Below are 13,810 nucleotides of genomic sequence, written 5' to 3' on the forward strand. Positions count from 1 at the left end.
AGAATGTGACAAAATCTAGAATTATTTGAACTCATGATATAAAAGATCGCCACTAATTCATATTTAAATGGTGCAGTTATCCCTCCACTTCATCTGTTTGACTTAGTTGTCTTAAGGTTGGAGACAGTATTTTGGTATTGTGTATGTTGAATGCAATATAATCGGTTGTCTCATGCAACATCCATTTAGGCACTGAACCTGGTACCACTGTGTGTGATCTGCTTCAGGCAAATGTTTTAGGAACAACACTGGACACCATTAGGAATTGGGGCAGGAATGTCAGTGTCAAACTTGAGGCAAAAACCTGCTCTGTGCTGTGAGGAGCAATATGTTGCAATGCTACAGCAACATACAATTGCAATGAATGTCATTCATTTCAAATGACTAAACAAAGTTATTTTTAGGCCTGCATTATTGTATGCCCTCTTTTCAGGGTGAGCAGGAAAGTGGAGATGGAACAGCTGTTTGTCAGCTTGTGCAGATCGAGAGGTACTTCCTCAGTTAACAGTGCAATTGTTAGATCAATGAATATAATTGATCTCCCTGGTCAAATTATTTAGAACCTTTCTGATTACAGAAAACTCAAAAACAATGGAGAGGAAGAACAGCATCCTCCATCGATGGTCCCTCACCAGCAGTCGCTTCCACGGACTGCAGAGTATCAAGGCACAAGGCGAGAACCAAATGCAGACACAGGAGGCAGATAGTTGGAGTCTTACAATGTTTATTAATCCAAAGAGGTAGGCAAGAGAATGGTCGTGGACAGGCAAAAAAGGTCAAAACCAGATCAGAGTCCAGGAGATCCAGAGTGGCAGACAGGCTCGTGGTCAAGGCAGGCAGACACAAAGTCCAGAAACAGGCAAGGGTCAAAACCGGAAGGACTCTAAAAAGGAGAATGCAAAAAGCAGGCAAACGGGAAATCCGCTGGTTGACTTGGAAACATACAAGACGAACTGGCACAGAGATACAGGAAACACAGGGATAAATATACTGGGGAGAATAAGTAACACATGGGGGGGGACAATCACAAGGACAGGTGAAACAGATCAGGGCGGGACAGCAGAGTAACAGATTGAGGATCAATCTGGAGGTAACCTTCAGTCTGGTGCTAGAACGGAGGTTCCTCTGTGGCCTGATAACAGAATAATAATTTTTATTTTTGGTTGTTCTTGAACTTGGTTTCTGTTGCTTATGATCTATTGTTGGATGGTAACAGAGTAATTGTATAGCAGCTTTTGTCATTTTCAAATGTTTTATTGTTTAGATTGAATTACCTTCAACATATTTCGCCACGGGCGATAGTAGCATAAAACAAATTGTGAAGGACTACAACCTGAGGAGACAAGGTTCGTCCTCAGAGCTCCCACGGGCCCTGGTGTATGAGCATGCAGTGCAGGTGGACAGCACTGTTTGTTAATGGAGAGCAGGAGGAGCAGAGTATGATGGGGAGTTTCACCTCAAGCAAAGGCTCTTTGTGCTCCATTCCCTCAGAAAGCGGGCGTATGAAGAGAAGCGGTACACTGAGGAGTGGAGAACTTTTTATAAATAGGTCATTAGGCTTTTAGCTAGGGTTGAATATACTCCTCAGTAAACTTGGGAAACAGCTTGATTGTACCACTAGAGACTTTTAATGATAAGAATAAGCTTATATTTGATTGATCAGAGAGTTTATGTCCACATGCCAAGCCAACAGGCTTTGGGCGAGAGCTTAAAACGCATCAGTTGTTCACTATCTGAACGCCTGAATCACTACTTTGGCTAGGGTTAACCATACTCATCATAGAGGCCAGGATACACATATTCATATACAGCATACATAGGCCTACAAGTTGTTGACATTTAAATGAAATGTTCCCGCTTTCGCGGAGACTGCATTCACGGTGAATGCTGCATACATCGGCTCAATCAGAAATTCCCTTTACATTTCTATAGCCTATGTCTCAGCTGTGATTCTTTCAGAATTTTCTGATTAATCAATTCTTATTGCTCTATCGTTCTTTCATTTAAATCACAACTAAGTTTTCGTATATAACGTCGGATTGTTTTAAATAATGTATGTAACAAATACGCTAACAACTGACATTGTTACAGAAACCAGAAGAGTTGTGAACTACAAATATGGCGCCATATTTTGTAGTTTTTTCTCCTAACCCTAACCCTTGCTCGGTTGACCTTCTTTATCAATATCTTCACCAATGTCATTCCAATTGATGTGTGACATGACATTAATGTGTGGCCTTCATTAATACCTAAATAAAGCTGTATTACATCAGCACATGCCATTTCAATGTTTTAAGTTGTTTTTCTGTTATTAAGATTCAAGCTTGAAATGTGGGGCTGACATTATTTAATAGGTGTCCCTTAGTGAACCTTCATGTTCAGCTACGTTATGATATGTCAATCTATTCATGATTTAAAAATCATTAAAGTGTGGTTAACATTGACCTTTATGGGGCACCACTGAGCCCCCCCCATGTGCACCAGGGTTATGGGGTAGGAGGAAAAAAATCATCCCAAATACGTATTCGTGCCAAACACCAAGTCTAAGCTACAAAAGACAAGAAAGTCTATCTTTGCATACGTGACCAGATCTGGCATGATAAACACATGGGTTTTAGGACGTCAAAAGCTGAATAATAGGTCAAACAAGTATGTAAATGTATATTTAAACTGAAATTATATCGACATTAGAGCCTCAAAAAATACAAATAAATATATAATGTGTGGCTATTAAACCCCCTATAGCCTATGCCGGGACATTATCAATTTCAAATCGTATTTGTCACATGCGCTGAATACAACAGCTATAGACCTTACAGTGAAATGTGTACTTACTTACAAGCTCTTAACCAAAAATACAGTTTGAAGAAAACTACCAAAAATAAATAATTCAAGAGTAGCAGTAAAATAACAATAGCAGCCCTATGTCTATTTAGGATATTGCTTGACAATGATGCACTGAATTCATTATCATGCAGATGGCAGTGCCATGATGTGTTTTAACTTTTGATGAAGTTTGCCAAGGAAAAGTAGGGCTCAAGCAGATGGACACATGTTATCCATCCACATATATTTCCTCTATGCTGCAGCACCACATGATGCAAGCAGCCTACCACCACACGTGTTAGAACATACACTTATTTGCATGGTTTTAACATAGGCTATGTTGACATATAGACAGACGTAGGTCAATGTCAAGTAGTAGCCTATAGAACCTAAGCAGATAGATGCACCTGTCGCATCATTAAGCCTATAATAAACTCCACCATAAAGATGTGCTTAATATCGCATAGGCCGATTAGGCTATTGAGTAGGCGATTTGAAGGAATGTCGGCCATATAACAACATCGACTGTTGTTCTCTGTTACGAATCGATCAAACATATTGGCCTTAAGTAGACTACAATTTCTACAAGTAGGATAATATAGTGGAAAGTGGACTATTAGTGGTTCATTCTGTTGTGCAGCTGCATGTTTTGGATGTTAGGCCTATATTTTTTCTTTATCATCCTTTTTTGACGTTACTTACTTACTGTATATTTCTCTGACTTCTTGTTTGTCTGTCATACAAATTCATCAGGAGAAAGTAGACCCACAGGAGGCTCCCTGGACTGTCACCTAGGCTTAAATGGTGCAACATTCAGCCCCTCCAAAACTCCCTAATTAATCTGACACACCCCTCACGCAGGTCCACTGATGTTGGGATCACTATTTCAATTTGCCTACAGATTCAATAGAATTTGTATTTCAAAATGCAATATTCTCATACATTTTGATAATTTTTTTCTCATTTTTCTCAAGAGACATTCACTAAGAGACTATAAGTTGTTCAGACCAATGTGTTTCTCTAACATGTTAACATAGTGCCATGTGACTATAGCCTTTAGCCTACCACTATAGCCTACTGTAAAATCATATCCTGCTTTAGGCTAAATACTATAGTTTTCTGTGTACTTCAATAGGACAAATGGAAAGAGTACCTACTGTATGTCCTACCATTCAAAGTTGTGGTGTTGTGTACCTACAATGCACTGCTTAAATGTACAGTGGGGCAAAAAAGTATTTAGTCAGCCACCAATTGTGTAAGTTCTCCCACTTAAAAAGATGAGAGAGGCCTGTAATTTTCATCATAGGTACACTTCAACTATGACAGACAGAATTAGAAAAAAAATCCAGAAAATCACATTGTAGGATTTTTAATGAATTTATTTACAAATTATGGTGGAAAATAAAGAAAGAAGAAATCAACTGTGGGAGCAATTATTAGGAAATGGAAGACATACAAGACCACTGATAATCTCCCTCGATCTGGGGCTCCACGCAAGATCTCACCCCGTGGGGTCAAAATGATCACAAGAACGGTGAGCAAAAATCCCAGAACCCCACGGGGGGACCAAGTGAATGACCTGCAGAGAGCTGGGACCAAAGTAACAAAGCCTACCATCAGTAACACACTACGCCGCCAGGGACTCAAATCCTGCAGTGCCATACGTGTCCCCCTGCTTAAGCCAGTACATGTCCAGGCCCGTCTGAAGTTTGCTAAAGAGCATTTGGATGATCCAGAAGAAGATTGGGAGAATGTCATATGGTCAGATGAAACCAAAATATAACTTTTTGGTAAAAACTCAACTTGTCGTGTTTGGAGGACAAAGAATGCTGAGTTGCATCCAAAGAACACCATACCTACTGTGAAGCATGGGGGTGGAAACATCATGCTTTGGGGCTGTTTTTCTGCAAAGGGACCAGGACGACTGATCCGTGTAAAGGAAAGAATGAATGGGGCCATGTATCGTGAGATTTTGAGTGAAAAGCTCCTTCCATCAGCAAGGGCATTGAAGATGAAACATGGCTGGGTCTTTCAGCATGACAATGATCCCAAACACACCGCCCGGGCAACGAAGGAGTGGTTCGTAAGAAGCATTTCAAGGTCCTGGAGTGGCCTAGCCAGTCTCCAGATCTCAACCCCATAGAAAATCTTTGGAGGGAGTTGAAAGTCCATGTTGCCCAGCAACAGCCCCAAAACATCACTGCTCTAGAGGAGATCTGCATGGAGGAATGGGCCAAAATACCAGCAACACTGTGTGAAAACCTTGTGAAGACTTACAGAAAACGTTTGACCTCTGTCATTGCCAACAAAGGGTATATAACAAAGTATTGAGATAAACTTTTGTTATTGACCAAATGCTTATTTTCCACCATAATTTGCAAATAAATACATTTAAAATCCTAAAATGTGATTTTCTGGATTTTTTTTCTCATTTTGTCTGTCATAGTTGAAGTGTACCTATGATGAAGATTACAGGCCTTTCATCTTTTTAAGTGGGAATACTTGCACAATTGGTGGCTGACTAAATACTTTTTTTCCCTATATGTCAAGTATACATTTCATTGGAAAATTGAACAAAAACAAGACAGAATGAGAAAAAATAATTTCGAATTTGAAGTCCCCTGCCTTTGCCAGTATGTCTTCCAGCTGTTTCTTTCCATAAGATGACGGTTGCTTGATGGTTAACTCATGCCCCAGACATCGAATTACGGTCCTCTCCTCAAAAGAGCAATAAGGGAACCAACCTTTTTCACCACATTCATCTAACAGGGAAGACACAGAGAGCTTGGCGTGGATAACATTCAAAAGTTTGGGGTCACTTAGAAATGTCCCTGTTTTTGAAAAAAAAGCAAATTTTTTGTAGATTAAATTAACATCAAATTGATCAGAAATACATTGTTAATGTTGTAAATGACTATTGTAGCTGGAAACGACAGATTTTTAATGGAGTATCTACACACAGGTGTACAGAGGCCGATTATCAGAAACCATCACTCCTGTGTTCCAATGGCATGTTGTGTTAGCAAATGCAAGTTCATCATTTTAAAAGGCTAATTGATCATTACAAAATCCTTTTGCAATTATGTTAGCACAGCTGAAAACTGTTGTTCTGATTAAAGAAGCAATAAAACGGTCTTTCTTTAGACTAGTTGAGTATCTGGAGCTTCTGTGGGTTCGATTACAGGCTCAAAATGACCAGAAACAAATAACTTTCTTCTGAAACTCGTCAGTCTATTGTTGTTCTGAGAAATGAAAGCTATTCCATGTGAGAAATTGCCAAGAAACTGAAGACGCTGTGTACTACTCCCTTCACGGAACAGTGCAAACTGTCTCTAACCAGAATAGAATGAGGAGTGGGAGGCCATGGTGCCAAACTGAGCAAGAGGACAAGTGCATTAGAGTGTCTAGTTTGAGAAACAGACGCCTCACAAGTTTTCAACTGGCAGCTTCTTTTAATAGTACCCACAAAACACCAGTCTCAACGTCAACAGTAAAGAGGCAACTCCGGGATGCTGGCCTTCTAGGCAGAGTTCCTATGTCCAGTGTCTGTGTTCTTTTGCCCATCTTAATCTTTAATTTTTATTGGCCAGTCTGAAATATGGCTTTTTCTTTGCAACTCTGCCTGGAAGGCCAGTTGAGGACTTGTGAGGCGTCTAGTTTGAGAAACAGACACTCCAATGTACTTGTCCTCTTGCTCAGTTGTGCACCGTGGTCATCAACTTTTCTTGCCCTAACGTCTTCAGTCATCTGTCCTTTATCCCTTGACTCCCTGAGCACCTCAGCCATCTTCTGGAATTTCCTCCTCTCCATCTCACCTAAACTCCCCCTCCTGCCACTGAGGGTTGTAGGGTCACCTGAGATGACAATATTGTATACTGATGTCAACTATAACAGAGGATATTGTCGTGGTGAAAGTGTTGTGCGCTATTGGCTTACTTGACCAATACAGGATCACCTTCAAACTGCTAATGCTCACCTACAAAGCACCCAATGGACTGGCGCCCTCATACGTTACTGACCTTCTGCACCCCTACATTCCGACCTGCTCACTGCACTCCTCTAACAATGGCCTCCTCATAATTCCTTGCACCAGGCTCCGCACCATAGGAGACGTTGCATTTAGCAGTGTAGCCCCTCAAAATAGCACACAAAAACGTACAAAAACTGTCACAAATCTCCGGTTTATTGTACCGATGCGGTAGTACAAGACAATGGGCGCTCTTGCTCCAGCGCCACGGGATACAGTTCTACCGTGACAGAGCTAAGGCGAGCATACCATGTTCTTTCACTATTTAATCAGATATTCAACTGATTAACAGGCCAGATACAGTAGGTTATAAACACACAATAACACACGTGACCCATGATATATCAATATTATAAAGTTATTATAGTCCACACATAATATTATCTAATAATATACGCCATTATTAAGCAGACACTTTTAAGCGACTTAGTCATGCAACTTAGGCATGTGTAGCTTAACCTCTTTCTAAATATGTTGAAAACAAATTGCTTGATGTAATGAAGAGAACAAGTGTAATAAAACAATTCACTTTTAAATTGTTCTCTAATTAAACATCACGGAATACCCAAGTCGAATGTTTGATTGGTGTGACATGCGTCACCTAATTGTGATTGTGCCTACATGAGTCTCTTAATTGGTGGGTGGGGTTCTCCCTATACATTTCCAGTGTTTCCCAGTGGCCAGAGAATTCCCCTTAAATTGTAAAGGTTGGAGTGCCTTCAGAGGACAAGAGAAGTGAAGGTGACTTAGACCAAATTTCCAGTAAAGGCAGCCTGGTAGTTGAATTGTAAGTACGGCAAAAGTATGACCTCCAGCTAGGATCAACTCTCCTTCACCCTGGGCACGCCTCCCTAAACCTTTGTATGTATTGCTGTTTCTAATTTAAAGTGAAAGCTAATAAGTATATATTGGTGATAGGATCATTGTAAGAAGATTGTGTGATATTAATGCGGAGCGCTCCAATGGTGATTATAGAGATGTGACTCTCTAATATTGGTGCTGAAAGATATTGGTGCTTCAGAAAATAAATCTGCTGTTTATTTGAAATCTAGCTAATTGCATTTGGCTGTATCAAGGGCTTTGTGATTCGTTGGCCAGGCAATTCAGGTGTGAGTGCCGGGCTGGATAAAAAAGCTTTCTTACTGTTCACTTGGAAACTAATTAAGAAACATGGCATCACTTTGTACTTACTGCTATGTAACTGCTATGTAATTACAGTCAAGCAGTACTGGTTGTTAGATAACAGCACAACTCTAGTCAACATGTTTCAGAACAATGTTGATACTGCATTTATTATTGTGTACTAGTTAAATAGGTTTGAGGGCAGTTTGATGTTGTGTGAATAGATACACTGTCATTACCACTTACTGTAGGCATCCCATCTCACAACTGCTGAATTATTATGGATTGACAAGTGATTTGTAGTGAACCACATAGTTTTAAGTAATAGATTTCTGAATACATTTCACTTGTGATTCAAACCATGGACCTCATTCCTGTAAATCACTAATTAATGTGCAAAAATCTTCCTCAACCATGCATGCTTATTGTCAGAAGAATCCATATTCCTCGTACCCCTGGGCAAGATCATGCAACATCAAAGTTCACTTACACTGCTATGCTGATGACACCCAGCTCTACCTCTCCACCGAACCCACCATTCCCCTGCCTTCACAACATCCAGAGCTGGATGAGCATGAACCCTTTCAAACTCAACAGCAACAAACAGAGGTCATGCTCATCAGCGCCAAATCCAATCTTTCAAAGCATCACCAAAGATGGTTTCCTGGTCCCTCTCTAAACAAGTCAAAAACCAGCACCCGGACAGCATTCCAACACCTCCGCCACTACACCACCGAAACCATCATCTATGCCTTCGTTACTTCCTGACTGTAACGGATTTCCTCCTCTTCGTCTGAGGAGGAGTAAGGATCGGACCAAAACGCAGCGTGGTAATTGTCCATATTGATTTATTCAAAAACACAACTGAACACTGGAACAAAATAATAAACGTAAATCAACGAAACCGAAACAGTTCTGTAAGGTGACAACACACACTAGACAGAAAATAAACACCCACAAAACCCAGGTGGAAAAAAGGCAACCTAAGTATGATTCTCAATCAGAGACAACTAACGACACATGCCTCTGATTGAGAACCATACTAGGCCGAACACAAAAACCAACATAGAAAAACAAACAGACTGCCCACCCCAACTCACGCCCTGACCATACAAAAACAAAGACAAAACAAAGGAACTAAGGTCAGAACGTGACACCGACTAGACTACTGTAACACTCTCCTCACCAGATCCCCACCAAACTCATCAATAGACTACAACTGGTTCTGAACTGCTAACAGAATTCACACCAGCACCAGATCAACTGAACACATCAAACCAATCCTGGCTCCCTGTGGTATCCTGTATTAACTTTAAAATCCTCCTCCTCACCTACAAAGCCCTCCACAACCTACCTCTCTGATCTTCTCCGAGTCTATGCCCCCTCCCGCTCCATCCGCTCTTCCTCTGCTGGTCTCCTTGTCTCCCTCCATTCCACCATGGGTGCCCGGGCCTTTAGCTTCTATTCCAAACTCTACCACCCTAAACCAAACCCTTACTCTAAACTGGGTAGCCTATCACCTTAAACCAAACCAAACCCTTGCCCTAAACCAGGTAACCCACCACCTTAAACAAAATCATTACCCTAAACTGGGTAACCTACCACCTTAAACCAAACCCTTGCCCTAAATTGGGTTTGTATCCTCTTCCCAACCCCTCTCTCCTTTTTTTATCTGTCCTATTTTGTCTGGTCCTTTGATTTTAGATTGTTTCTATTTTATATTGCTCTGTTGATTGACACACTTCATTTTATGACTTTATGTATCACATTTAATTTGATGTAGGCCTACTTTTAATGTAAGATGTCTTTGAGTGTCCTGAAAGGCGCCTGCCAAATTAAAATGAATTAATACCATTGTTTAAATAAAACTCTTACTTAAAACCCCCTTTAAAAACATCCAGTAGGAAACAGTCTTATTTGAAATGAGGAATATATCTTATTTTTCTGACTAAAATAGGACTACTGTGGAAAGACGCATTATGGAATGGAGAAGTGAAAGTGATAGAGCAATTCTCAACATTTCACATCAGAATGTAGGACTAGATTTTTATGTTGGAATAAACATTAATCTAAGAATACATACCTTTCCCCTTCAGCAGCTCTGCGAAAAACAAGTTATAGGCAGACACTGCACTTATAACCAGCAGCTTTGCGGCGCCGGGTGTTGCAGGAGGTATTAAGTGAACACCCATAGTTACAAATCCAGTTCTGTAATTTCAAAGGAAAGCATTGTCATTAGATGTAAGTCAACAAAAAACATTCAAGCATAACACTGTATAACTTCTATGTTGATAAAATGCTGTTTACAGTACAGTAATTAAACATAATTTTACACTGTTGCCTGATCTTCCCTAATCAGCAGTGTTTTAGGTAGTGGATTGTCCCCCCCCCCAATATTCTAATAATACAGGGGGTTAGGAAAGAAAAAAACATGGCCTGGGGTCAGTCAGTAATTTTGTGCTATGGAGGAATGTCTCCCCATTATGCTTGCACCAATCCAATGCTTTTGAATGCAGTGGGTGAAATGAAAGTGTGAACACTTCTGGATGCAGGGTATCAGAACACAGCCTATTTCTTTCCCCACTCTCCCCAAAATCAATTTGTCCCCCCAATCCCCTCTTGCCACTAACCCCTCAAAATCCACCAACCTTATAGTCACGTCTCTAATTCCACCTCCCTTCGTCTCACGCCCCACCTCTTCCCTCCATTTCATACCTTAACTAAAGACACAGGTAGTCCTGTAGCTGCAGCAGCCTCCATCACCAGGGCTAAGGACCTCCTTTTCATACCCTGTTCATGATAATACACAAGGATGCCCCTGATGTTAGCCATTATGAGGTGTCTTCCTACAACAACAACAAAGATAAGAAATATTAAATTGTACCATGGGTATATGTAAGTGTTTCCTAGTCTTTGAATAAGAGCCTTCAGGCCATTTGGTCTAACTGACAGGGGATTAGCCTTTGCCAGCAAGACCAACAGCCCTTGGTCAGGGTAGTTGGAACCAGTCTTTTCATTGTACTTCACTCACATAGATAGCCTACTGCAGGTTACAATATGAAGCTAATGAAAAGCACTAAAGCTGCAATTAAGTTTCTTCCATGTCTCCGTGTTGGTTAAAACATTTATATATATATATATATATATATATATATATATACTGTATTTGACAGGGCTGGAGAAATGTTACCACTCTCAAATTCTTAGACAGAGCAATGGAAGCTAGGACTGACCATCCATGATATTGCTTGAGGCTATACAGTGTTTTCATTAATTTTGTTTACAAACATTGGAGTAAAACAATCTTATAATTTGGGTTCTGGTGGGGGTATGACAGTTGAACTAAGCTCATAAGGCATTAGTTATATTCTTAAAGAATCAATGGGTACATATAATTCATTTATAAGTCCAAAAATGTATGTAGAAACTGCTGATTTCCCAATTAAAAGGCTAATGACAAGTAGCTAGCTAATCTGATTACATATTTCACCCGTCAGTGCTTTACCTATTATTTTGAGACAAACATTGAAAGGAATTGTTGAACACACCCGAGTGATGGGAGAAGTCATCAGAGTGGGAACAGACTAGAGTGGAACAGAGAAATTACATCTAACGTTAGCTAGTTAATCTTTAAAAAAACATTTTATTTTATAGCTAGCTGCCGTAACTAACATTCTTTTGTCAATACTTGCTAATTTAGCTAGCTCAGAGACTACGAAACTATTACAATCAGGGTCTAAACAGCTCACCAATTCATAATTCAAGCATGCTTTTATAAGAATCCTGCTAAATCTAAATATGAAAACCCAGGAAATTGACACAAAATAAATCCCAGGAAATGTTTTGGCTTCTATGGTGAACATACGCACGCGGTCTCAGTTAAAATCACCATTGAAAGGGTCCCAATGTGTGGTTGGTTCTGAATTACTATTCAAAAGGTAACGCGTATCATACATGTGGCGTGCCACATTCATCACGTGAATGGTATGATATTTCCCTCCTTTTAATGGAGGGATTGTAGCCTAATCCTGTGTCGAGACTGCTTTTCACTTCCTCACCACCGATAGCAGATATAATGGATGCAGCTCGCGTCGTGCAATTACTCGGTACTCTCTTGGCTGGGCCTGCGCGAGCAGAGTGGGGAGAGGGAGGGAGCGAATAGCGGCGGCAGCAGCAAGCCTCCAGCCCCGTAATCGAGAAAGAAACGCGAATTTACGCAAGAACGAAGTGCTGTAATTTGTTCAGTTGGTGGGCTACATCGGCTAAACTAAGTCCACCAGAGGTTCAGGCGACAGAAGGGGCCGTTTGTGGTGGCAACCTAAGACATTTGGGAACTCCGTAGGAGCAAAACAACAACAGCACAATACAGGATTGCACACACAGACAGTGACAATAAAATAATACTTACCGACAAGTAGACTGGTGGCTGCCGAGGGAGCAGGTAGGACTAGGGAAAAAAAGGAATTAAATACGTCATCTGCCTCTCCCTTCAGGTATTTAAACGTTATTTTCAAAACCGCAATTATAGTAGAACTTTAAACTCATGAAAACTCGTGTCTTCATAGCTAGCTACTGTAGCTAACTAGCTTTGGCTAGAGTTTAGCTTACGAGTTTGCGTTATTAGCTAACCACTAGCTAGCGCTAGCTGGCTACCGTTAATGTGTTGTTTTCCAATAAACTTTTGGTGTTGTTTTTACCAACCCAAACAGTGAGGGGGTGCTGCAAGACTAGAGGGGAAGGGCAGGTTCCCTTCTCGACTTATTCCCCTCTACGTATTTTCCGAAAATGATGGCTGCGGAGGTCAGTAGCGAGGATACGGGCTCTGTCTCTGCAGGGAAAGGGGTGGCGAGCGGTGGAGGCCCAGAGACGGCCCATTTTCCGTTTTATCCCAACCCGACCAGAGTGCGGGTCACTGATTTGGGCCAGGGAGCTGCAACAAACCTCCGCCACCCGTTGAACACCTCCCCAGACTCCCCCCCTGATATAAGTATGATTTACCCCGTGTCTGGAGGAGATACTGCCGGACCTGCCTTGTCCGCTACAGGGAGTGGCGGACATGCAATTATTATAGGAACAAGTTCAGGGACCATTGGCAGTGTGTGCTACTCCCCCACCTCGGAGGGACCCGGCATCCGGATGTCACCCACCTCGGTGGGTCCCGATGGGTCAAGTGTCTTCCCCCCTCTGCCACCACCTCCCCCACCGCCCCCAGGCTACGGAGGACTCGGAACTGTGGATGAAAGCGACATGCAGGATGGACCTGAATACGAGGAAGAGGAGGTGGTCTTCCCCCTCTCAGCGCCGCCCACGAACCAGTAAGTATTTGTTTTATATACACTCAAATTGTTATGTGTATTGTTCATTGACACTTAGTTTGAAAACCAAAATAGTATGTTTAAACGACCCGGGTATATTTCCTTCCTGCTGCGGCCATCACCAGTGCTCAAGTTTCTATTATACTTGTTGCAGCTGATGTCGCTAATGGCAGCAAGTCAAATTAAGGGGGTAGATGTCAGGGTGTTCCATTAACCTAGGTTGTTGTTAATCACAAATCTAGCGAAGTAATGAATAATGTATATACCCGAGAACAATTACCATTAATCTCTCAATGTAGAGAAATATTTGCATACTGGTTGCCTTATTTTCCCAACTAAACCAGTTCGTTCACTTGCTTACAATTATGAATGCAATATCATTCCCGGAATAATTGTAATGCGTTTCTTTCAAGGCCACACTAAAGTTATTTGGTCAGCCTGTGGCAGGTGTAGCAGATGTGAAACCTATCTAGCACCTGTCAAAAATATTTTTGCTTCATCATTCTGAGCACCGATTAGG

General features: G+C 41.2%; 1 protein-coding gene and 1 long non-coding RNA gene across 9 annotated transcripts in view; one reads left to right on the forward strand and one right to left on the reverse strand.

The window, feature by feature from the left end:
• Positions 1-743: 743 nt before the first annotated feature.
• On the reverse strand, positions 744-12,556 carry LOC139390159 (uncharacterized). Of its 4 annotated transcripts, none has more exons than XR_011629473.1 (5): positions 12,384-12,556; positions 11,524-11,559; positions 10,691-10,821; positions 10,059-10,183; positions 744-883 (listed from the first exon to the last, which is right to left on the reverse strand). It is a non-coding gene; the product is annotated as an uncharacterized lncRNA (long non-coding RNA). The 4 variants fall into 4 exon arrangements; XR_011629475.1 differs by lacking the exon at positions 12,384-12,556 and adding an exon at positions 11,725-11,772 and having other exon boundaries at positions 11,481-11,559; XR_011629476.1 differs by lacking the exon at positions 12,384-12,556 and adding an exon at positions 11,725-11,740.
• LOC139390157 (ras GTPase-activating protein 1-like) overlaps positions 11,853-13,810 on the forward strand; it is a 51,379-nt gene continuing 49,421 nt past the window's right edge. For 2 of the 5 annotated variants that reach the window (XM_071137367.1, XM_071137370.1), the window contains exons 1-2: positions 11,883-12,468; positions 12,685-13,290. In XM_071137367.1, coding sequence (XP_070993468.1) covers positions 12,761-13,290 — 530 coding nt within the window. In that variant the 5' untranslated portion in view covers positions 11,883-12,468; positions 12,685-12,760. Of the gene's footprint in view, positions 13,291-13,810 lie in introns of all 5 variants that reach the window. The other 3 variants (XM_071137366.1, XM_071137369.1, XM_071137368.1) reach the window with 2 other exon arrangements.

The sequence above is a fragment of the Oncorhynchus clarkii genome, chromosome 30 (assembly GCF_045791955.1).
Source record: "Oncorhynchus clarkii lewisi isolate Uvic-CL-2024 chromosome 30, UVic_Ocla_1.0, whole genome shotgun sequence".
NCBI lineage: Eukaryota > Metazoa > Chordata > Actinopteri > Salmoniformes > Salmonidae > Oncorhynchus > Oncorhynchus clarkii.